Source organism: Ahaetulla prasina, chromosome 2 (assembly GCF_028640845.1).
Source record: "Ahaetulla prasina isolate Xishuangbanna chromosome 2, ASM2864084v1, whole genome shotgun sequence".
Lineage (NCBI taxonomy): Eukaryota > Metazoa > Chordata > Lepidosauria > Squamata > Colubridae > Ahaetulla > Ahaetulla prasina.
In genome coordinates, this window is record NC_080540.1 from 13608836 (window position 1) to 13631863 (window position 23028).

Consider the following 23028-nt stretch of genomic DNA (forward strand, 5'->3'; position numbering starts at 1 on the left):
GCAGGCACTTGTTATTTAAAATCATATTTAATATACACATATTCTTTGTATAAAACATTTTTTTCATTTTTATACATAAGAGAAAAAGCTATGTACAGAAAATGCCTGCAACGGCACCCTTGCATAAGATATAAATTGATCTGAAGAGCAGAGGTTGTGTTTTGCGTCTCGCCATAATATTGTGTTTATGATTTTTTTTAACTTTAATGGCAAGAGATACCCTGGAAAGAAAAGAGAGAGAGAGGAAAACCAATGCAGAAGATACAGGAAGATAAAAGTGAGGGAAACAAAGCAAAAACAGAGGTGACAGGAAGTTGGCTTGAATCAAGCTGGTTTGGAAATCATAAACTCGGGCCAAATGTTGGCATCGCAATATCAGAAATGGAGTTTATCCACAAAGGCACTTAGGAAATAAGATGGCCAACATTCAGCATATCGAAAACCATTTGTCATCGGGTTCTTGGCCAGTGCAATATCGGAACAATTCCACCAGCAAGACATTCAGAAAGAGAATTGGCTCAAGAGGAAAAAACAAACAAACAATTTGATCTGAAGTACAAGATGGCACCTTGGAATAATTTCCAGTCTCGGAAAAGTCTTTGGCCAGGGAAGGAGTCAGAAACAGGAATTCAACAACACATTGGGTTTAATCCTCTAAAAATAGTCAAGGATAAAAATATAAATCAGAGAGACAGGGTAGGAACAGCCCTTTTTAGAAAATGCTCCAAGTATCTCCGAAAAGGCCAACCATGTGCTAACAGTCACCGAAGCTGAGAGAAAGATGGACCGAGCAATCCAAATGATTTCGACTCCCACTCCAGTTTTTAAGTTCACATTCAAAACATCTGGAGAACATCTGGAACACCTGGCCCCAAGACACTCTTCCAGAGGGTATCCACTCAACGTGCCTGGGAAGCACCTTGACTTTTCCCTCAGAAAAGTCCACACAGAGATTCCACACAGGGATGGGTGGCAACAGGAGAAAATGTGCTTCTGCAGGACACGTTTTAAGAAGGAGCTTTTATTGTGGTTCACTACTGCCCGATTTGGCCTGGAACGTAGCTAAAAAGAAGGTTGTATTTTACAAATGGAGCAAGTGGACAACCAAACAGCCCTGATTTTTGACCCATAAGAAAGACGGTTGACCAGTACGAGTGCAAAACAGCCATGATAGGTTGAATTGATCCCAAACCAAGGAAGCGGGAGTGGCTTATTCTGAAGAAGAAAAAGGTTTGGGAAGACGGGAGATCAAAACAAGGATTCCAGAGAGACCATGGCACGGGAGATCACTTAAATAGATCCATTATTCATAAATAGACAATCTGCACAATAAACAGCAATATGGGTGGCTTGTTTTCTGTAAATGATCATATGGCAACAAAAAAGAGAAGAGTTTTTCAAGTCGTCTTGTGGAAGACCACAACGTCGTGTGAAGGGGAAGGGGAAGTACATTAAGTTGTCTCTGATGCGGAAAAAATTGATGAAGAAATGATGGGGACCAATAACATAAGTTGATGGAGTTTTCTCCAGCCCCAGGTTTTTCTATTTGTCCTTGGCCGCCTTGTTTTTCTTGTTCAGGATCTTCATAAGAGACTTGGACATGTAATACGGCTTGGCCTCGGAACCATCATTTCGCTCCAGGTCTTCCACTACGGGGACAAAGAGAAAGTATTGTCACCAGGTTGGCTAGTATGATACATTTCTTCTTTCCCAATTTGAGCCTCTCCAGGTAACTGTTTTGGTCCTTGATTCCTGCTGACTCCATGGACAGCTCCCTGACATTCTCTTAGCAACGTTGTCATAATAACAGAGATGAGAGAGACTTTGGAGGTCTTCTAGTCCAACCTCTTGCTTGAACAGGAGACCCTATGCTCGTGATGGGTGAACTTATGGCACAGGTGGCATGCGGAGCCATATCTGTGGGCACGGGAGGGTTGCCCTAGCTCAGCTCCAGTGTGCGTGCATGTGCTGGCCAGTGATTTTCAGGACTTCCGGGCCCACCGGAAGTCGGGAAACGGGCTATTTCTGGCCTCCGGAGGGCCTCAGGGCGGGGGAGGCTGTTTTCACCCTCCCCAGGCTCCAAGGAAGCCTCTGGAGCCTAGGGAGGATGAAAAATGGGCCTACCAGGCCCACCAGCAACCTTTTTGCCATCGCGTACCATAGGTGCTTGCACGAAGGGCAGGGCGCAGGGGGCACTGAATTATGGGTGTGGGTCGGAGGGAGGCAGAAAATCAGACTTGGGGTCTGCTTCAGCCTCCTGCTGAAGGGCTTTGGGCGAAGGCTGGAGGGAAGTGCCACTGGTGGCAAAGAGCCGGAGGGCCTTGTTCCAGTGGGACTGCATCAAGGCCTGGAACTGGCTGACCATCTCAGCCCACTGAGCCTCCAGGTTTTGCCAACTTTTTCTCCGGGTGGCTGCTTAGCTCCTACAACTGCTTCCTGTTGGGGCCCTAAGGAGCAGGGAGGCGAGGAGGGGCTGAGAGGGGAGGGGCGAGTAGAGGCTGGTGAGGTGAGTGACATTGAGTTGGCCACGCCCACCCAGTCACATGACCACCTAGCCACACCCACCCAGCTGGACATTAGGCAGATCATATTAGTGGTCCGCGGGATTTAAAATTATGAATTTTAAAGACCTGAGGTCCGAAAGGTTGGTGACCCCTGTTTTAAGTCACTGAACTGCCACACCTCCTTGTAATGGGTTATATGTATTGATATTTATGGTATTAAATATCAATACATATAACGACGCTATAGAGCACTGCACACCAGAACAACTAGACACAAGAACAGTTTTTTCCCGAAGGCCATCACTCTGCTAAACAAATAATTCCCTCAACACTGTCAGACTATTTACTAAATCTGCACTACTATTAATCTTCTCATAGTTCCCATCACCAATCTCTTTCCACTTATGACTGTATGACTATAACTTGTTGCTGGCAATCCTTATGATTTATATTGATATACTGACCATCAATTGTGTTGTAAATGTTGTACCTTGATGAAGGTATCTTTTCTTTTATGTACACTGAGAGCATATGCACCAAGACAAATTCCTTGTGTGTCCAATCACACTTGGCCAATAAAAAATTCTATTCTATTCTATTCTATTCTATTAAACATTAAAATTAATACATTTGCTACCACTACCACTTCTCACCATTGTTCGATGGGATTTTAATATTGTATTATTAAGGCTGGCAAATAAATTTTTTTTTTATTTGAATTTATATCCTGCCCTTCTCCGAAGACTCAGGGCGGCTTACATTGTGTTAAGCAATAGTCTTCATCCATTTGTATATTATATACAAAGTCAACTTTTATTGCCCCCCCCCAACAATTTGGGTCCTCATTTTATCTACCTTATAAAAGGATGGAAGGCTGAGTCAACCTTGGGCCTGGTGGGGCTTGAACTTGCAGTAGTTGCAAGCAGCTGTGTTAATAACAGACAGACTTAGTCTGCTGAGCCACCAGAGCCACCAGAGGCCCATTTTGATCTCACAGACCCCAGGGTGGATCTTGAGGATCCCTCAAGGTTCCTTGGATCACACTTTGGGAAACACTGCCTTTAGTGAAATGGGATCCAGAGAGGTGAGGAGGAATACTTACAGAAACAGAGGAAGAGCGTGTCAACACACATATTGTAGACACTGAAGAATCCTTGGGCAATGAGGTAGGAGCCTACAACCACCGTCTGAAGCAAAAGAGAGGAAAGAAATGAGAGACAAATGGAAGATGGTGAGATTTCAGTTTTAGAATACTGTGGGATGCAATTTACTTTATGATATTCCTATCAACCATGTGTCAACCGTGAAGTGAACCGTGTTCTTAAATATGCAAATTGGTGGTTCACAATTTATATTCACAATAACAGAGTTGGAGGGGACCTTGGAGGTCTTCTCGTTCAACCCCCTGCTCAAGCAGGAAACCCTATACCAGTGATGGCTAATCTTTTTGCCATTGCGTGCCAAAAATGGAGAGAGTGTGGGTGATTACATGTGCATGTGTACCCACACCCATAATTCTATGCGCCCCCCCCCTCCCCATGGTGATGGCACTGTGGGCCCGGTAGGCCCATTTTTTGCTCTCCCCAGGCTCCAGAGCTTTTCTAGGTGCCTGGGGAGGGCAAAATGGCCCTCATAACATAACATAACAACAGAGTTGGAAGGGACCTTGGAGGCCTTCTAGTCCAACCCCCTGCCCAGGCAGGAAACCCTACACCATCTCAGTCAGATGGTTATCCAACATTTTCTTAAAAATTTCCAGTGTTGGAGCATTCACAACTTCTGAAGGCAAGTCATTCCACTTATTAATTGTTCTAACTGTCAGGAAATTTCTCCTTAGTTCTAAGTTGCTTCTTTCCTTGATCAGTTTCCACCCATTGCTTCTTGTTCTACCCTCAGGTGCTTTGGAGAACAGCCCGACTCCCTCTTCTTTGTGGCAACCCCTGAGATATTGGAACACAGCTATCATGTCTCCCCTAGTCCTTCTTTTTATTAAACTAGATATACCCAGTTCCTGCAACCGTTCTTCATATGTTATAGCCTCCAGTCCCCTAATCATCTTTGTTGCTCTTCTCTACACTCTTTCTAGAGTCTCAACATCTTTTTTACATCGTGGCGACCAAAACTGGATGCAATATTTCAAGTGTGGCCTTACCAAGGCATTATAAAGTGGTACTAACACTTCATGTGATCTTGATTCTATCTCTCTGTTTATGCAGCCCAGAACTGTGTTGGCTTTTTTAGCAGCTGCTGCACACTGCTGGCTCATATCTAAATGGTTATCCACTAGGACTCCAAGATCCCTCTCACAGTTACTACTATTGAGCGAGGTATCAAATATCTGGTACCTGTGCATTTTGGTTTTTTGGCCTAAATGTAGAACCTTACTTTTTTCACTGTTGAATTTCATTTTGTTAGATAGCGCCCAATGTTCAAGTCTGTCAAGATCTTTCTGTAACTTGAGCCTATCTTCCCTCCCCCCAAGGCCCTCCAGAAGTCCCACCAGAAGTTGGCAAATGGGCCCCCGGCAGGGGGATGGCTGTTTTCCCCCTCCCCAGGCTCCTAGAGAGGCTCTGGGGAGAGCAAAAAACAGGCCTTCCTCAGCCCCCCAGGCCATCCGTAGGCAGAAAACAGCTTGTTTCCCTACTTCCAAGTGGCCCAGAAGCTGAGCTCACATGCCCATCGATATGGCTCCGTATGCCACCTGTTGCATGCGTGCCATAGGTTCGCCATCACGGCCCAGTACCATTTAAGACAAGTGGTCTTCTTTAAAATCTCCAGTGATGGAGCACTCACAACATCTGAAGGCAAGTTGTTCCACTGATTAATGGTTCTAACCATCAGGAAATTTCTTCTTATTTATTTATTTTATTATTTATTTATTAAATTTTTATACCGCCCTTCTCCCTAGGGACTCAGGGCGGTGTATAGCCAGAAGATAAAAAACATAAGAAATATACAATTAAAACAACAATTTAAAACCGAGCACATTAGAAAATGGCCAATTAAAAAATTTAAAATTTAAAACTACAAACCCTAAAATAATAAAACCCCGGTTAAAAAGATTTAAAATTATTAAAAAATATTAAAAAATATTAAGCCAGTTCTAGGTTGGTTCTCTCCTGGATTAGTTTTCATCCATTGCTTCTTGTCCTGCCTTCAGGAGTTTTAGAAAATAGGTTGTGGCAGCCCAGGGGTGAAATGCTACCCATTTGCTCTGGTTCAGGCAAACTGGTAGGTGCAGCGGTATGTGGTTCGGTAGCGGTGGCAGCACGAGGCTCCACCCACCCACCCGGATGTCATTACTTCCTGGTTTTAACCGGAAAGCAACCCGTTTTTGACCCTCTGCACATGCGCAGAAGGCTTTGCGCATGCACAGAGGGTCCAAAATTGGACGTGAAGATGGCACGAGCACTTCCAAACTGGTAGGGAAGATACGTAGATTTCACCCCTGTGGCAGTCCCTCAAATATTTGAACACTGCTATCCTATCACCCCTAGTCCTTCTTTTCATTAAGCTAGACATTCCTGCACCCATTCTTCATATGTTTCAGCCTTCAGTCCCCTAATCATCTTTGCACGTACTCTGGAGCCTCCAGAGGCAGACAGCAGAGAGGCAGAGGACCAGGAGGAGCCTGTTCCTGGTGCACACATGCGAAGAGCTGCCAGAAGGCAAGAGCAGCTGAAGCAAAAAGGATGACTCGAGAGTAAGGCCAGAAGACGATTGGCCCCTCCCATAAGGCTTAAAAGAGCAGCAACTAGTCTTGGGTTCTTTTTAGAAAAGCAATGTTGTTTCCATTGCTTCTTGTCAGCATCTCTTGAACTTTGTGGGGGTTTTGCCAAGAAAAGCCTTTGGCAGGTTGCCAAAGACATTAAAGGTTGGTGATAAAGCCGAAGGACTGTTTATGAAGAATTTGTTTTGGACTAAGCTGAGAAGGAATTAATTCTCGGCTGTTCTAATAAAATAAGTTTGTTCAGGACTGAATTGTATTTGGTAATCACTACTTGGGCCTCAGTCAGAATAGAACACAAGAAGTAGTTCACAGTTGCCTACAGTCTTAAGTTACTAGTTTATTTAATGACCACTTTGCTACAGTTTCTCTGACTCCTTCTCTCCACTCTTACTGCCCTAAGCATCATTTTTTCCCTCTACCGATTCCATGCAATTTTATGCCATTTGGGGCTAGGGGCCTGCAGAACCTTTTCACAGATTTAATATTCTTTATGTACATTGTTTTACAACTGGATGCTTAATGATGGACCCCCTCAAAAGCTACTTATGACTCATTTACGAAGTTGCAATGGACACACACACACACACACACACACACACACACACTCCTGAGGTCACATGATCCCTCGTGGCATCCAGCTCACCTTTGCAGCCATTCACAGTGTCCCACAGTCATGGCTGTGATTTTTAAATTTATTTTTGCTACTTTTCGTTATTTATTTCTGCTTTCCAGCAAAAAATAAAAATAAAAAAATGGCCATTGGGTAAAATGGATTTGCTTAACAACTGCGGCATTCGCTTAAGGACCACAGCATTTACCTAACAACCGCTGCAAAAAAAAAAATGGATTCAGTTATGGGATGCCTCAATTTATGACTGCAATGATTTATGACCGTAATTCCAGACTCTGTTATGGTCACAAGTCGAGGACTGCCTCAGCCCTCAGATCCCAATTTTAGATTTTCCCTGCCCAAAATTGTTTTAAGAAGGTTTCAAGGAGGCAGGAAGAAGCTACGTAATTGCCCACCAAACAACCACCGACGACATACCAGAATGGGCAACCAGTAGTAGTTGAGGACTGGGGATTTGAACCGGGGATCCTCAATAGGGATTCGCCCCGTGAAGAAGAAAAAGGACAGGATGCCGATTCCTCCAACCACCAAGAGCTTCCCAAAGAACAGCAGCAGATCTGTGACTTTATCCAGGATTACGACTCTGCATTGAGAAGAAGAGAAAGGTGAAATGGAGACCGTATTTCTCTTCTTCCTTGGCCAGGTTGTCTGAGGCAGGGGTCGCCAACCTTGGCCCCTTTAAGACTTGTGGACTTCAACTCCCAGAGTCCCTCAGCCAGCAAAGCTTTGCTGGCTGGGGAACTCTGGGAGATGAAGTCCACAAGTCTTAAAGGGACCAAGACTGGAGACCCCTGGTCTGAGGGACTCTGCCGTCCCAACTTGGTTACCTGAGAACATTCCGCATCAGGAGATTGAAGGCGTTTTTGGCTGACACACAGAAGTTCTTTCCATAAATGGCAATCTGAAATGAAGGGGGATTTTTTTTTAATTACTTTATAATATAAAATAAAAATAATGCTGGGAAGGTAAGGGAGGGAGAAGAGAAGGGAAAAGTGTCGGAAAAAGGGAAAAAAGAAAGAAGAGGCATTGACTTATGCCTATATAATGGTATAGGGTTTCCTTCCTGAGCAGGGGGCTGGACTAGAAGACCTCAAAGCCCCTTCCAACTCATTCTATATTATTTCTATTTCTATTCCTTTTGCTGCAGTAGAATAAGATAATAGCCTTAAACCATATATATGTGTGTGTGTGTGTGTGTGTGTGTGTGTGTATATATATAGATATATATGTTTTCTGATTTCAAACCCCTCCAATCCATACATGCAGCAGACTGACACCCACTATGAAGATGTAGCACGACCACGACCACGAAGCCAAACAGCAGCAGTGCAGCTTACCAGCTCAAATCCCCCTGCAACTCAGACTAATCTGAGCACAACCAAGCCCCCACCCAAACAGGACACACCCCCAGCCAATCAGAGCACAAAAAAACCCCCATCCAATCAGAGCACAGCCAAGCTCCCACCCAATCAGTTCAAACCCCCACTAGCAGTTAAAAAGGAAGAAACAGCTGCAATCACACATTGCTCCCAGAAGCACGAAGCTGAAGCCTGAAGATGACGAATGAAATTGGAAGTGTCTTGGCGACGTTTTGACGAAGTCTCATTTGTCATCTTCAGGCTGGTGTTTACAGCTTCGTGCTTCTAGGAGCAATTATATATATATATACATACAGTATATACCATATACCATATGAGCTGTGGTGGCACCATGGTTAGAATGCAGTATTGCAGGCTATTTCTGCTGCCTGCCGGCTACCTAAAGTTTGGCAGTTCAGTTCTGACCGGCTCAAGGTTGACTCAGCCTTCCATCCTTCCAAGGTGGGTAAACTAAGGACCCAGATTGTTGGGTGGCAATATGCTGATTCTGTAAACCGCTTAGAGAGGGCTGTAAAGTATACTTATATACTGTAAAGTATATAAATGTTATTGCTATTGCTACTTTTAAGAAAACCTTAATTGTTTTATCCGTGACATGTGCCACTGCCAGCCATTTTTTTGACATACATACAAACAGCAAATTTAGTTACCAAATTTTGAATTTCCCCTAAATTTAAAGGGGAAATGAAGAAAGGAGGTGCACCAGAATTTCGGGATATATACATACATACATACATACATACATACATTAAAAATAACCACCACTGGTGGATGCAGAATGATTGCCGGACCCAGTGGAATTTAATAATAGCAGCCAGGGCTCACCATAATATAAGCATTTCGGTTGAGGAATTTGAGGAATTTCTCCAAACACCAGAAGCAACATTTCAGACAGCATAGAAAAAACTTGGCAGCTGCATTTTCGGAATCTGCAAATATCAAAGCAGGATTAGAAGTACAGTAAGATTGACATGACTTATGTCTGAAAGGTGTTTTTTCAAAAGGCAACTAGCCTGGGTTTTTTTCTTGAGGAGAAAACATTTCGCTTCTCATCCAGGAAGCTTCATCAGTTTTGATGGTTCTGATGGTTCATCAGTTCTGACAGGAATCAATTCTGATCCCGTCAGAACAGATAAAGCTTCTTGGATAAGAAGTGGAGCGTTTTCTTCTTCTTCCTCAAGGAAAAAACCAATCCAGCTGCCTTTGGAAAAAAGCACCTTTGAGACAACCATGACCTGGATGACCGAGAATCTCCACAGACATGGCTATGATTATATCACTATTTAACTCTCAGAATATGGGCTGAGCTGCTATGAGAGGAACCCTGGTGGCGTGGTGGTTAGAATGCAACCACTATATTGCAGGCCAATTCTGCCTGCATTCTGGAGTTCAATCCTGACAGGCTCAAGGTTGACTCAGCCTTCCATCCTTCCAAGGTCAGTAAAATGAAGACCCAGATTGTTGGGTGGCAATATGCTGACATTGTAAACCGCTCAGAGAGTAGTGCAAAGCAGTATTGGGCAGTATATAAGTCTAAGTGCAATTGCTAAGCGCTATTGCTGCTATTTTCTTGAGGCTTATGTTCTGAAAGTATTTGGTAGGAAGTACAGCTAATCCCCAGGTTACGAGCGTTCCCTTAGCGAACGTTCGAAGTTACATGATCAGCGCCCCCTAGTGTTTATGAACAAGTCCCCAAACTATGAATCTTGCAGCACCAGGGCAGTTGTTCACTCTTACGAACAACCACAGAGGCTCTGCAACATTCATCCTGCACTTTGCTGGCTAAAGGGGTGGGCCTGCCCCTCCGAACCTCCATTTTGGTCTGCAATACACTGGGCGAGATCTGCGCAGGCCTAAACGGAGCTGCAGAGGGGTGCACGTGGCTGAGATGCTGGAGAGGAGACAGCTTGCTAGATCTTCACATGGTAAGTGACCTGGCGTGGCAGGTTGGTGGGGGGGAAGCAATTGGGGGGAGCATGAGGTATTTCAGTGGGTTGGGGAGGCCTTGGGTGGTCTTAAGCAGGTGGCCTGTTCTATCGCTAGGCCCCCCCAATGGACTTCCCCACCCTGAAATACCTCATGTGCACTTAATGAGTCTTGCATTCATTAGCAAATGCGTGGGCGAAAGAAGGGAGTGATCCTGTTCAAGGTACGAGATTCACTCCCACGAATCCTTGGATTACGAATGGAACAGGCAGGCTCCATTACATTAGTGACTCGAGGACTATCTGTAAGTCACTCAAAAATCTGCAGGGCTGGTGCAAAATCTGGGCTTAAAGGGATCCAGTAAGTGACAGTCTGTCTACTACATGCTAGACAAGGTGCAGATGTACAGGAGCTCATGCTGCATGCAAGCAATTCTGTGTCTATTTTGGCTGCGTGTAACTCGAGAACGTATTTCTGTCACCAGCAGGTGAATTCCGTCTCCCAAACCCCTCCCGACTTTGAAAGATTCACACTAACAGTCATGTTAGCATCTTAGACCCAACCGATTATTTACCCAAAATGGCTATTTCATCACCAAGTCAAGCCAGTTTGTCACTTGCCTTTCAACTTGTGGTCCAGATATTCAAGTACCATGCGTATCAGTTGAACGATGGTGAGGATAAGAGAGCCGAAAGCTAGTGACCCCATGTGGTATCTGTGGATAAATTATTTATTATACTTTATTTATACTCTATTTAATTTATATCCCATCTTTACTATTTTTACGAATAACTCAAGGAGTCAAATGCATCTAATTTTCCTTCTTCCTCCTGTTTTCCCCACAAGAACAACAACCCTTGTGAGGTGGGTTGGGCTGAAAGGCAGGGACTGGCCCAAGGTTACCCAGCTGACTTTCATGGTGAAGGCGGGACTTGAACTCAGGATCTCCTGCTTTCTAGCATGGTGCCTTAACCACTAGACCAGAGGTGTCAAACTCAATTTCATTGAGGGGCATATCAGGATTGTGTTTGACTTCGGGGGACCAGGGTGTGCATGGCCAGCTCTATGTCACTCGTGTTGAGAGCACCTGTGGTGGCCAAGTGCTAAGGCAGGACTTCCCTCAGACCCTCCCTCACTCTCATTATAATCTCCTTCCTTCCTTCCTTCCTTCCTTCCTTCCTTCCTTCCTTCCTTCCTTCCTTCCTTTTCCTTTTCCTTCCCTCTTCATTCTTTCTTCTTCCTTCCCCTCTTTCCTTATTTTTCCTTCCTTGCTCTCTTCCCATCTTCCCTTTTTTTTCTTTGTCTTTCCTTTCCCTTTCTCCTTTCCTGTCCTTTCTTGCATGCTCAAATGCAAAAGAGGAAACATTTCTCCTTTTGTTTTGTATTTAGTTTGTTTTGCTAGTCCTCTGCAAGTGAACTGGAGCTTGGGAGGGCTGGGCGTGCCCCACTAGGCCTCGTTTTTGGCTGTGACAGCCTCCTACAGCTTTCTGGCCCACCCAAGCTCCATATTTGCTGGCAGAGACACTGCGAGCCAGTCCTTTGCTGTTTCCAGGGCGGCCCTGTGGGCCAGATCTAAGCACCCTGAGGGCCAGATCCAGCCCACGGGCCTTGAGTTTGACACCCCTGCACTAGACCAAAGAGGCTCTAAATCAGAGGAGATTGCACTTAGATGTTCCATAAAAAGACTAAAAAAGGAAGATGCATTTGAGGAAACAAAAATAAGAGGCAGAAGAAATCACCTACTCGCCTTTAAACCAGATTTAGTGACAATTTGAAGTTATTGTGGGACTGGAAAATGTTAATTATGACCGGTGCTCACAATTATGAGTGTCACATGATCAAAATCTAGGTGCTTGGCAAGTATTTACAAGGGTTTCAGCATCCCAAGATCACCATTTGCAGCCTTCCCAGATGGCTTTTGACAAGCAAAATTAATGGTGGAAACTGGATTTGCTTAAGGACCACACAATTTACTTAACAACTGCAGTGTTTTTTGCTTAATAACTATGGCCAAAAAAGGTCATAGAAGAATCAGGTGCGACTCATTTAACAACTGCTTTGCTTAGAAAGTTGTTAAGTAAATTGGGCGGTCGTTAAGCAAATCCAATTTTCACCATGCTGAAACCATTGTGAATACAATAACAGGGAGGAGTGGTGGTGGATAGAATGTCAGGGAGAATGGTATTCAAGCATCCGTCGGCTTCCGTGAGACACTGCTGGCATCTCAAGGACACAGCGAGCAGATTTCCCAGCATGGCTGGCTGATTCCCATAAAAAAAAATGAACTGCAAAGATTGGTGGAGGTTATGGACTGTGGGTGGCCGTAGGGAAAAGGAGGACGCTTGCTTTCGCACGGAAAACTCAGAGCTGGTTTCACTTCTTCTGTGCCAATGTGGTTTATTCAGTAACGTTTTATACTCTTGTATAAATAATCTCCCAAGAGTTCCTTTTTCTGGATTTGCCAACTGGACGGTAGACAGCACTTTCAGACAACTATGACCTGGATGACTGAGATGTTGTGGCCTGCCAGAGTCGGAAAGTGAGGAGGTTGGGGAGGAACATGGGCCAGTCCTGGGGGCTGGGGAAAGCTCGGACGAGGGCTCTGCGTCAGAGGCAGAGAGGGAGATAAACAGCAGTGAGGCAGAGGAACAGCTGGAGCCTGTTCCCAGTGTGCGTAAGTGCAGAGCTGCCAGAAGACAAGAACAACTCAGAAAGCAGGGTCGACTTGGGAGTAAAGCCACACCTTGGAGATGATTGGCCCCTCCCATAGGAAACAAAAGAGGAGCAAACGGGGAGGGGGCTTTTGCAGGAAACAATTCGGTCGGTCGTTTCACGAGTGGAAAGTTCTGTTCGTGACTCTAAGAAACTCTGTGCCAAGTTTTGCTTACTCTGTATTTGGAAACAAGTTACGTGGCAGCTTGCCAAACCAGGTAAGGTGTGTTGATAAATATTCCTTTGAAAAACTGTTTGGACAAGCCTTGTTGACTGTGAATGAAAGTAATTCAGTCGTGTAAATAAAAGAGGTTTTGCCAGGACCAATTCCTGCTTCCTGCTTTTTAAGGGATCCTAGGTCAGAACAGGAGAATCTCCACAGACGTTTCTCCTCAAACTACGCACCTTAAAGTCCGGAGGAAGGAACTGGACAGGGCACAGGCTGGGATATCTTGAGGCTTGTGGAAGGCCCAGTAGTAAGAGGCAAAGGCTCCCGCAAGTACACACTGTCCCAGAGCAATGACGAAATTGATACACCAAAGGAAGCCCACAACGTTGTAGATTTGCAGATTGAAGAGATTGCGCTGGTAAAGCCCTTCATCATTATATCTGTAGAAGATGCATTCGGTTATGCATGGGAGACTGGCGGAGGCATTGAAATCCTGAGAAAAGAATGAACAAGACATGTGTGATACAGGGAGTCCTCGACCACACTGGAGACTTAAATTTCTGTTGTTAAGTGAGACATTTGTTGAGTGAGTTTCATCTCATTTTAAGACCTTTCTTGCCACAGCTGCTAAATGAATACAATCTAATACAATCCATGCTTGTATAAACAGGGGCGTAGAATCAAAATCACTTGAAGTATTACTACCGCTTTATAAAGCCTCAATAAGGCCACACCTGGAATACCAATTTTGGTCACCCCATTACAAAAAAGATGTTGAGACTTTGGAAAAAGTGCAAAGAAGAACAACTAGGATGATTAAAGGCCTGGAGACTAAAACATATGAAAAACGATTGCAGGATTTGGGTTTGGCTAGGCTAAAGAAAAGAAGGACTAGGGGAGACATGATAGCAGTCTTCCAATATTTGAGGGGCTGCCACAAAGAAGAGGGAAAACACGAAACAATGGATGGAAACTAATCAAGGAGAGAAGCAAACTGGAATTAAGGAGAAACTTCTTAACAGTGAGAACAATTAACCAGTGGAAGGGCTTTTCCTTCAGAAGTTGTGGATGCTTCATCACAGGAGGTTTTTGAGAAGAGACCGGACAGTCGCTTGTCTGAAATGGTCTAGGGTCTCCTGCTTGAGCAAGGGGCTAGACTAGAAGACCTCCGAGGTCCCTTCGAGCTCTATTCTGATTGAATGAATCCCTGCAGTTCTTTAGTTAATAACACGGTTGTTAAATGAAATTGGCTTCCTCGTTGACTTCGCTCATCAGAAGGTCACAAAAGGGGATCACTTGACCCCAGGACACTGCAACCGTCATAAACATGAGTCAGCTGCCAAGAGTCTGAATGTTGATCACATGACCATCAGGATGCTGCCACTGTCATAAGTATGAAAAACAGTCATAAGTCACTTTTAGTGCTGTTGTAACTTTAATAATAATAATAACAACAACAACAACAGAGTTGGAAGGGAGGCCTTCTAGTCCGACCCCCTGCCCAGGCAGGAAACCCTACACCATCTCAGTCAGATGGTTATCCAACATTTTCTTTAAAATTTCCAGTATTGGAGCATTCACAACTTCTGCAGGCAAGTCGTTCCACTTATTGATTGTTCTAACTGTCAGGAAATTTCTCCTTAGTTCTATAGTTGCTTCTCTCCTTGATTAGTTTCCACCCATTGCTTCTTGTTCTACCCTCAGGTGCTTTGGAGAATAGTTTGACTCTTTTTTCTTTGTGGCAACCCCTGAGATATTGGATTTAGTGAAGATATTGTTTTAGTTATTTAGTGAAGATATTTAGTGAAGATATTAGTGAAGATATTGGATTTAGTGAGATATTGGATTTAGTGAATGGTCACTAAATGAACTGTTGTAAGTCAAGGACTACCTATACTAGTGAGAGGGTGCGAAACAGAGAGGCATTTCACAAGCTACTCCACAGAGCTACAGACTTCATTTTGAATCCTGGCAGACCCAGTTGGTAGAAGGGACCTGAACATGGATTTTTATTCTCATTTTGTTTTTGTTTTTTTTGTTCAGCTGGCATCTCATTCTTTCAGTGAAGCACAACCTAACTTATCTCACAAGATCCTTGGGAAGGTGCAACTGAACACAATAGAATAAAATGCACCAGACCTTGGTATTATGTATGCAGCTGAAGAAAGAAAAATAAATAATGCAGGAAAAGGCTATAAGACATGAGGAACGAACGTGATCAAAGGCCGGATCTTAAATCCTGGAATCTCCAATTGGCAACCACTTTCAAAGGCATCATCAGGCCTAAAATTTAGCTTAGGAACCGGATATGTCTTCTGGATAAGAGCCCTGTTAGCACAGAAGCTAGATAAGAAGAGTGCAAACTGGTTAAGAGCCAGTTAATGTACAAACTAGATTAAGAAGGCCATAGGCAGGGCTGGGCTTCAAAGAATTTAGCAAGGGGTTCTTTGCCCGGTTGCTGGGTGGGCGTGGCCATGGTAGGTGTGGCCTAGTCGGCTTCCTGCCCCACAGTGGGGGGCAACAAGGAGGGTCTTTAGTTATCCAGAACGGAATTGATTTCAGGCAGCTCCCAAAATTTCTATCCTGGAAGAACAGGATCCGTTTCCTCCCAGTCATTCTAAACTTTGAAGAAGCAATGGTGTGGCCAAAAGGAATCCAATTCATTCCTGAAACTACTTAATGTGCTTCTCTCCCACTTAACACCAAAGCTTCATAAGAGAAACTGAGAGGTTCCCAAAGTATGATCATATTTTGCATCAATGGCTAAAGGACTAGCCAAAACAGCTCTCAGGATCAAAGATGTTAGGATATTGAATTTAGTAACTGGAACAGTGACGGGTACAGTGAAGTCGTGCGGTGGCCTACAGGTGGAGCTCTCGCCTCACAATCAGAAGACTCTGAGTTCAATCCTAGGTAGAGGCAGATATTTCTCTCTCTGCGCACAATGAGAATATATCTGCTGAATATAACTCCGCATTGGCGACAGGAAGGACATCCGGCCAGTAAAGACTCAGCTCCATTCAGTTTCCCAGACGCCACCCCGCAAGAAATTATGGGTTCATTAAAAGATGGTGAACAGTGAAGTGTACAATGGGCCAGAGCACACACCTGCAGTTGATTGTTCGGACAGTGCTGACTCATGCATGATGCAGTCTACGATGTAGGTTGGTTGCTGTGGGTGTGGAGGGGGAGTTCCCCTTCCCCCCCCCGCCTTTTCCTTGTGTGCAATCTGTATACTGTTTAATTTACCTCACAATGTTCCTGCATTCCTGACTCTCTTATGTTTTCTCTTTCTGTATGATGATTAAAACTTGTAGATTACAAGTTTGTATTAGTCTCTCCGACTTCGTCTGGACAGCTGCTGCACAATTCCCTGACCGAAGCTATTTTGCTTCCGCATCCGACCACTTACCAGTGGCGTGCAACTTTCATTACCACGATATTTTTCACAACCCGGGGCAGAGTCATTTGCTGGAGTGATACGAAAAAGGGGCTCTCCGGAAGTAGCAAGGTATCTTGAAAAATGGAAAACAGTCAAGGAAGTTTTCAAACAAAAATATCCCCCTTCTGTCCTTCACTATGTGGAATAGAGTAGAACATTGGCCAAGGGGCCTCTGTGGCTCAGGCTGCTAAGACAGTCTGTTATTAACACAGCTGCTTGCAATTACTGCAGGTTCAAGTCCCACCAGGCCCAAGGTTGACTCAGCCTTCCATCCTTTATAAGGTAGGTAAAATGAGGACCCAGATTGTTGGGGGGGCAATAAGTTGACTTTGTATATAATATACAAATGGATGAAGACTATTGCTAACATAGTGTAAGCCGCCCTGAGTCTTTGGAGAAGGGCGGGATATAAATGCAAATTAAAAAAAAAAGTGTGATTGGACGCATAAGGAATTTGTCTCCAGATTGTCCCCCCCCCCCTTTAGCATTCTTTCTGTAATGATTCTGTTCCTCTATTTCTTCAATATTAGTGAAACTCTTGTCCCGCGGCAAGTTTTCCCATAACGGGTTGGCCATGGAAAGTTGTCTCGCAGTGAGTTGCCTCTGGCAAATTGTCCTAGACCCCAAAAAACACAGCGGCTGAACACTATCAAAGCTGATGCCAGCCAGAGGATAGAACAACTCAAAGAAGTAGTGTAAGATGAGACGATGTGGAGAGTCTTTGGCCACAGAATTGCCAAGAGTCAGATACGACCAAATTGATGATATCCTCATCATCATCGTTTACAGATGTGGCATTGGCTGGTTCTCTCAAATGAAAGCAAAAAAAAAAAAAAAAAACCACACAAAAAAACAAAAAAACACCACCCAGTGTCGTTTTTGAGTGAGATGGGCGGCATATAAATGTAAGAAATAAATAAAGGATCACAGCATCATTGGAAAGGATACAGAGCTGTCATGCCCCAATAGGCCACGCAGATCACGATTAAGACGAAAGTCAGCAGTGGGTAGACGAGGGTGGACATCATATGTCCAATGGCTCTGGAAAAAGAGACAGTGGAGAACTATCAGTCTCTCCTTTGGTTCCCACCCAGAATCTAAAACTGCAATGGCACCAAAGCATTGCGGGGCGCCACTTACCGGCTGGCTTCCTTGATGAGCGCGATGGCAATGAAGATCCGGTTGCGGAGGAACACGAGACTAAGCAGCAAGATGGCTTCCGCCACACAGAGGACAATCACTGGAGGAGGGAGAGAGAAAGGAGACAGTTTGACTGCACCCACCTCAAAAGTAGCTGGAAAGAGCTTTGGGCCAAACCACCCCAAGGGGAGGCTATTGTGGGATTTATATAATATAATATAACAACAGAGTTGGAAGGGACCTTGGAGGCCTTCTAGTCCAACCCCCTGCCCAGGCAGGAAACCCTACACCATCTCAGACAGATGGTTATCCAACATTTTCTTAAAAATTTCCAGTGTTGGAGCATTCACAACTTCTGCAGGCAAGTCGTTCCACTGATTAATTGTTCTAACTGTCAGGAAATTTCTCCTTAGTTCTAAGTTGCTTCTTTCCTTGATCAGTTTCCACCCATTGCTTCTTGTTCTACCCTCAGGTGCTTTGGAGAACAGCCCGACTCCCTCTTCTTTGTGGCAACCCCTGAGATATCGGAAGACTGCTATCATGTCTCCCCTAGTCCTTCTTTTCATTAAACTAGACATACCCAGTTCCTGCAACCGTTCTTCATATGTTTTAGCCTCCAGTCTCCTAATCATCTTTGTTGCTCTTCTCTGCACTCTTTCTAGAGTCTCAACATCTTTTTTACATCGTGGTGACCAAAACTGGATGCAATATTCCAAGTGTGGCCTTACCAAGGCATTATAAAGTGGCACTAACACTTCTAACACACTAACAACACTAACACACTAACACTGAATTTGCTTCATTGAAGCTCATCCTGAGGTGTGAACTCAGCCACTGAATTTGTAAACCACGGCCTAGTGTGACTATACCTTAAGTACAGATGTAACGATAGTACCACTATCATCTGAGCAATGTTAAACAATTCTTGTTAACCCAAACAATGGTTTAGCTGAGGGGGGGTTGTCTCCGAACTTGACAAGATTTAAGATTTGTGGACTTCAACTCCCAGAATCCCCCAGCTAGCCATGGGGTGAAACTTTCTTAACAAATGTTTCACTTAGCAATAGACTTTTTAGGCTCAGCTGCGGTCATAAGTCGGGGGAAAATCTGTAATATAGTATTGCACCCAGTGTAACTTTTAGTCCAGGAAAGTATCATAGTTGTCCCAAAGGTGCTTTTTTCAATAGGCAACTGGACTTTCTGGTTTTTCTTTGAAGACGTTTCGCTTCTAATGCAAGAATTGCATTCTTTTAGCCTTCTTGGAATCGTTGAAATAAGGCTCCACACCAATTTGCATCCCTCAGATGATCCTGATGACACAGATAAAAATCCAGGTGACCTTAACGACTCACTAAAACAGGGCTCTCCAACCTTGGTAACTTTAATACTTGTGGACTTCAACTCCCAGAGTTCCTCAGCCAGCAAAGCTGGCTGAGGAACTCTGGGAGTTGAAGTCCACAAGTATTAAAGTTACCAAGGTTGGAGACCCCTGCACTAAAAGGAATGCAAATGACCAGCTGTCTGCAAGGAATATAAATCCTTCCATTCCATTCCATCCAGTCAGAGCAGAATAAGCTTCTTGGATGAGAAGCGAACCGTCTTCAAAGAAAAACTAGAAAGTCCAATCGCCTCTTGAAAAAGCACCTTTGGGATAACCAGGACCTGGATGACTCTCCATAGACGTCTATAGAGGAGATTATTATGGATTATGATAATGGGAGAGGATGGATCAAAATGAGCATTGAGAAGATCAAAGTCACGATTGGCCTGCTATTCATTGTAATCTTGCATTTCTAAGTCACAGTTAGTACAAATCTGTTCCCAAATAATAAAATGGGTGAAGGTCATGCTTAGGCATGCACACACACTTCCATCCATCCATCCATCCATCCATCCATCCATCCATCCATCCATCCATCCATAGCCACCCAATCAACCTTTCCGTTTGGCGCTCCCCAAAGACAAAAGCATAGAACCCCAAAACAGCTGGAACGTTCGCAGTCCAGCAAAAGCAGGAGATAATCATGGATGGGAAACCTGATGAGGTCATTCCATTCTCTGAATTAGCAAACTTAATTTTAAAAAGAAAGAACATTTTCACGTCTCTTGCTTGATAATTGTAGACCAAAACTGAGCAATCATGTTTAACCGCAGAGAAAGAAGGAAAAAGGGAGAACTTAAAATGGAAAGGGGGCAAGACTAGAAAAGGAAAGTTTATCATTACAGTACATTTTATCCTTTCCATGATATTGATCCTCTCACCTTTGGAATTTACTCATACATACCAAACTCAAAAACATACCCACAGGCACTCTATGTACAAAAAATTGCAACTCGCAATTTCCTGCTTGTTGACCAGTAAACGTGTTTCACTTGCCAATTGTGTGTTGCCCAAGCAAAGGCAATGGGGGGAAGGTGGATTTGCTTAATGACCAAGAATTCAAACGGCAGTGATTCGCTTAACCAGTTGCAAAAGGGGGTCATACAGATCGGATGCGACTTGCTTAACAACTGCCTTGCTTCCCTGGTTCCAATTGTGGGTTCCAATTTTGCAACCCAACAAGATAGACACAGACTTCAGAGGATAATTAGAAATGCAGAAAAAACTATGGCTACCAACCTGCATCGAGGACCTGTATACTGCACGAATCAAAAAGAGGGCTGTGAAAATATTTACTGACCCCTCACATCCTGGACATAAACTATTTCAACTCCTACCCTCAAAACGACGCTATAGAGCACTGCACACCAGAACAACTAGACACAAGAACAGTTTTTTCCCGAAGGCCATCACTCTCCTAAACAAATAATTCCCTCAACATTGTCAAACTATTTACTGAATCTGCACTACTATTAAACTTTTCATCGTTCCCATCACCCATCTCCTTCCACTTATGATTGTGTGACTGTAACTTTGTTGCTTGTATCCTTATGATTTATACTGATATTGATTGTTTCCTGATTGCTTATTTGTAGCCTATGACTATCATTAAGTGTTGTAAGTGTTATACCTTGATGAAGGTATCTTTTCTTTTATGTACACTGAGAGCATATGCACCAAAGACAAATTCCTTGTGTGTCCAATCACACTTGGCCATTAAAAAAATTCTGTTCTGTTCTGTTCTGTTCTGCTCTGCTCTATTCTATTCTATTCTATTCTATTCTATTCTATTCTATTCTATTCTATTCTACTCTACTCTACTCTACTCTATTCTATTCCAAGGAATAAGGGTATTTCGGTAAGAACTGGATAAAAGGAGAGAACTAAGGAGAAACGAAAAAAGGATGAGGTTTAAGCAAAACCTATAGGGGGTGGGGAGAAATACATGGAACAGAGGCCCTTCTCTGCTTTGATCAGATCTTCCTACCCTTGTCCTGCTCCCACACATTCCCAAGAGCCACAAAAGGTCATGTATCCATGCCCTTATCCAAGCAAGCCAAAGGAAGTTCACTCTTCTGCCCTGACTTACAGGCTACCATCCAGGTCTCCTTGACGCTGCCATAAGCACTCCAGTTGGTGGTAAATCCAATGGTCTGTATAGTGGCTCCCTTCTTTTTGAGCATATCATACTCTGTGTAACAGTGGTAGATTCCTGGAAGTGGGGGAGGAAAAAAATACTAAACAAGAGCACTCTTCAAATCCTATTTCCTTCCCTCCGCCATCTTGTTTCAGAAGTGTACTTTCCCCGTTTCAACCTTCTTTCCCGCAGCAACCAACCACTGGTGCGATGTGCGTACAGGATGGTCCCAGGGCACCATTATCTTGATGATCATTAAGATATCATGGCACTCCAGATGTTGCTGAATTACAAGTCCCGGCATCCCTCGCTACTGGCCAAATGGGCTGAGGGTGCAAGGCAAGGTCTGAATTCATGAACACCTGGAGAGCCACAGGTCACCCATACCAAGCTTGGCTGCTTGGTTGCTACATTTACTTACTAAATATATTCAAAGATGTTGGATGGCTTATGTTATGGCTATGACACTTAGCAGGTAAATGTACGTGTGAGAATCAATGTTCTGTAGTGGTCAATCTGCAGAACATTGCAGAGTAGAGTAGAGTAGAGTAGAAAAAGAGAAAGAGAAAGAGAAAGAAAGAGAAAGAGAAAGAGAAAGAAAGAGAAAGAGAAAGAAAGAAAGAGAAAGAGAAAGAGAAGAATGGAGTGGAGTGGAGTGGAATGGAAGAATAGAATAGAATAGAATAGAATAGAATAGAATAGAATAGAATAGAATCAGTGGGAGGAAATATAATTCTGAAAGCTGGACAGGCTTTGGCCTACATAGAAGTTTTCTGATCATCTAGGCCAGGACTCTCCAAACTTGAACACTTTAGGATTTGTGGACTTCAGCTCCCAGACTTCCTCAGCCAGCCATCCTTAAAGTCTTACAGTTGCCAAATTTGGGGACCCTGATCTAGGCTAATATTATAATTTTTGTTGTGGACAGTTTTTCAAGGTTTGGACAGAAAGGAAGTTTTTTCTACCCTAAGCATAAATATCCATAACAGTGTTTCTCAAGCTTGGCAACTTTAAACTGCATAGCTGGCTGGGGAATTCTGGGAGTTGAAGTCTACACATCTTAAATCTGCTAAGGTTGAAAACATGGTGGGTTTCAAATTTTTTTACTACCGGTTCTGTGGGTGTGGCTTGGTGGGCATGGCATGGCTTGGTGGATTTGGCAGGGGAAGGATACTGTAAAATCTCCATTCTCACCCCACTCCGGGGGAAGGATACTGCAAAATCTCCATTCCCTCCCCAATCCAGGGGAAGGTTACTGCAAAATCCTCATTTCCTCCCAATCAGCTGGGACCTGGGAGGCAGAGAATAGATGGAGGCAGGACCAGTCAGAATTTTTACTACCGGTTCTCTGAACTACCCAAAATTTCTGCTACCAGTTCTCCAGAACTGGTCAGAACCTGCTGAAACCCACCTCTGGTTGAAAACCCCCTGATCTATCTATAGAGTGGGTAGCCTATTTCGAATATTTGGAAGATCTGTCATAGCAAACCCCAGAATGCTTGCTAAAGAGGCCTTGCCCATTTACCAAATGATTGACCTGACTGGTTTAAAAAGGTTCACCAAACCATTGTCCACTTCTACCTCCTGTGGTAGCACTCTTAGTCCATTCATCAGTTTCGTGCAGTATATCAAGATCTTTACTTCAGCTACTTGGTCTCATTTTACTCACCGTATGCAATGATGGATACTACGCCCACAATGAGAACCCATACCAGGACACCAGCGATGAACCTCAGCAGCAGGAGGAAAATGAAGCTCAGTAACATGGCAAGCAGGAGACCCCTGGAAAGAGAATAACATAAAAGAGAAAGGATGGGATGGGATGGAGTGACTTTCTTCTCCGCCTCTTCTGCTTGTAAACTCTAATCTCTCTGTCT

At 43.9% G+C, this 23028-nt stretch overlaps 1 protein-coding gene across 1 annotated transcript in view; it reads right to left on the bottom strand.

The window, feature by feature from the left end:
- Window positions 1-8: 8 nt before the first annotated feature.
- Window positions 9-23028, bottom strand: part of SLC44A4 (solute carrier family 44 member 4) — a 78270-nt gene continuing 55250 nt past the window's right edge. Inside the window, exons 10-21 of the mRNA XM_058171647.1 lie at window positions 22821-22933; window positions 21104-21226; window positions 17634-17733; window positions 17442-17534; window positions 16464-16566; window positions 13288-13544; window positions 10791-10885; window positions 9070-9173; window positions 7693-7766; window positions 7283-7448; window positions 3607-3691; window positions 9-1649 (exon numbers count right to left, since the gene is read on the bottom strand). Of these exons, the coding sequence (XP_058027630.1) occupies window positions 1543-1649; window positions 3607-3691; window positions 7283-7448; window positions 7693-7766; window positions 9070-9173; window positions 10791-10885; window positions 13288-13544; window positions 16464-16566; window positions 17442-17534; window positions 17634-17733; window positions 21104-21226; window positions 22821-22933 (1420 nt within the window). The 3' untranslated portion in view covers window positions 9-1542. The remainder of the gene's footprint in view (window positions 1650-3606; window positions 3692-7282; window positions 7449-7692; window positions 7767-9069; window positions 9174-10790; window positions 10886-13287; window positions 13545-16463; window positions 16567-17441; window positions 17535-17633; window positions 17734-21103; window positions 21227-22820; window positions 22934-23028) is intronic.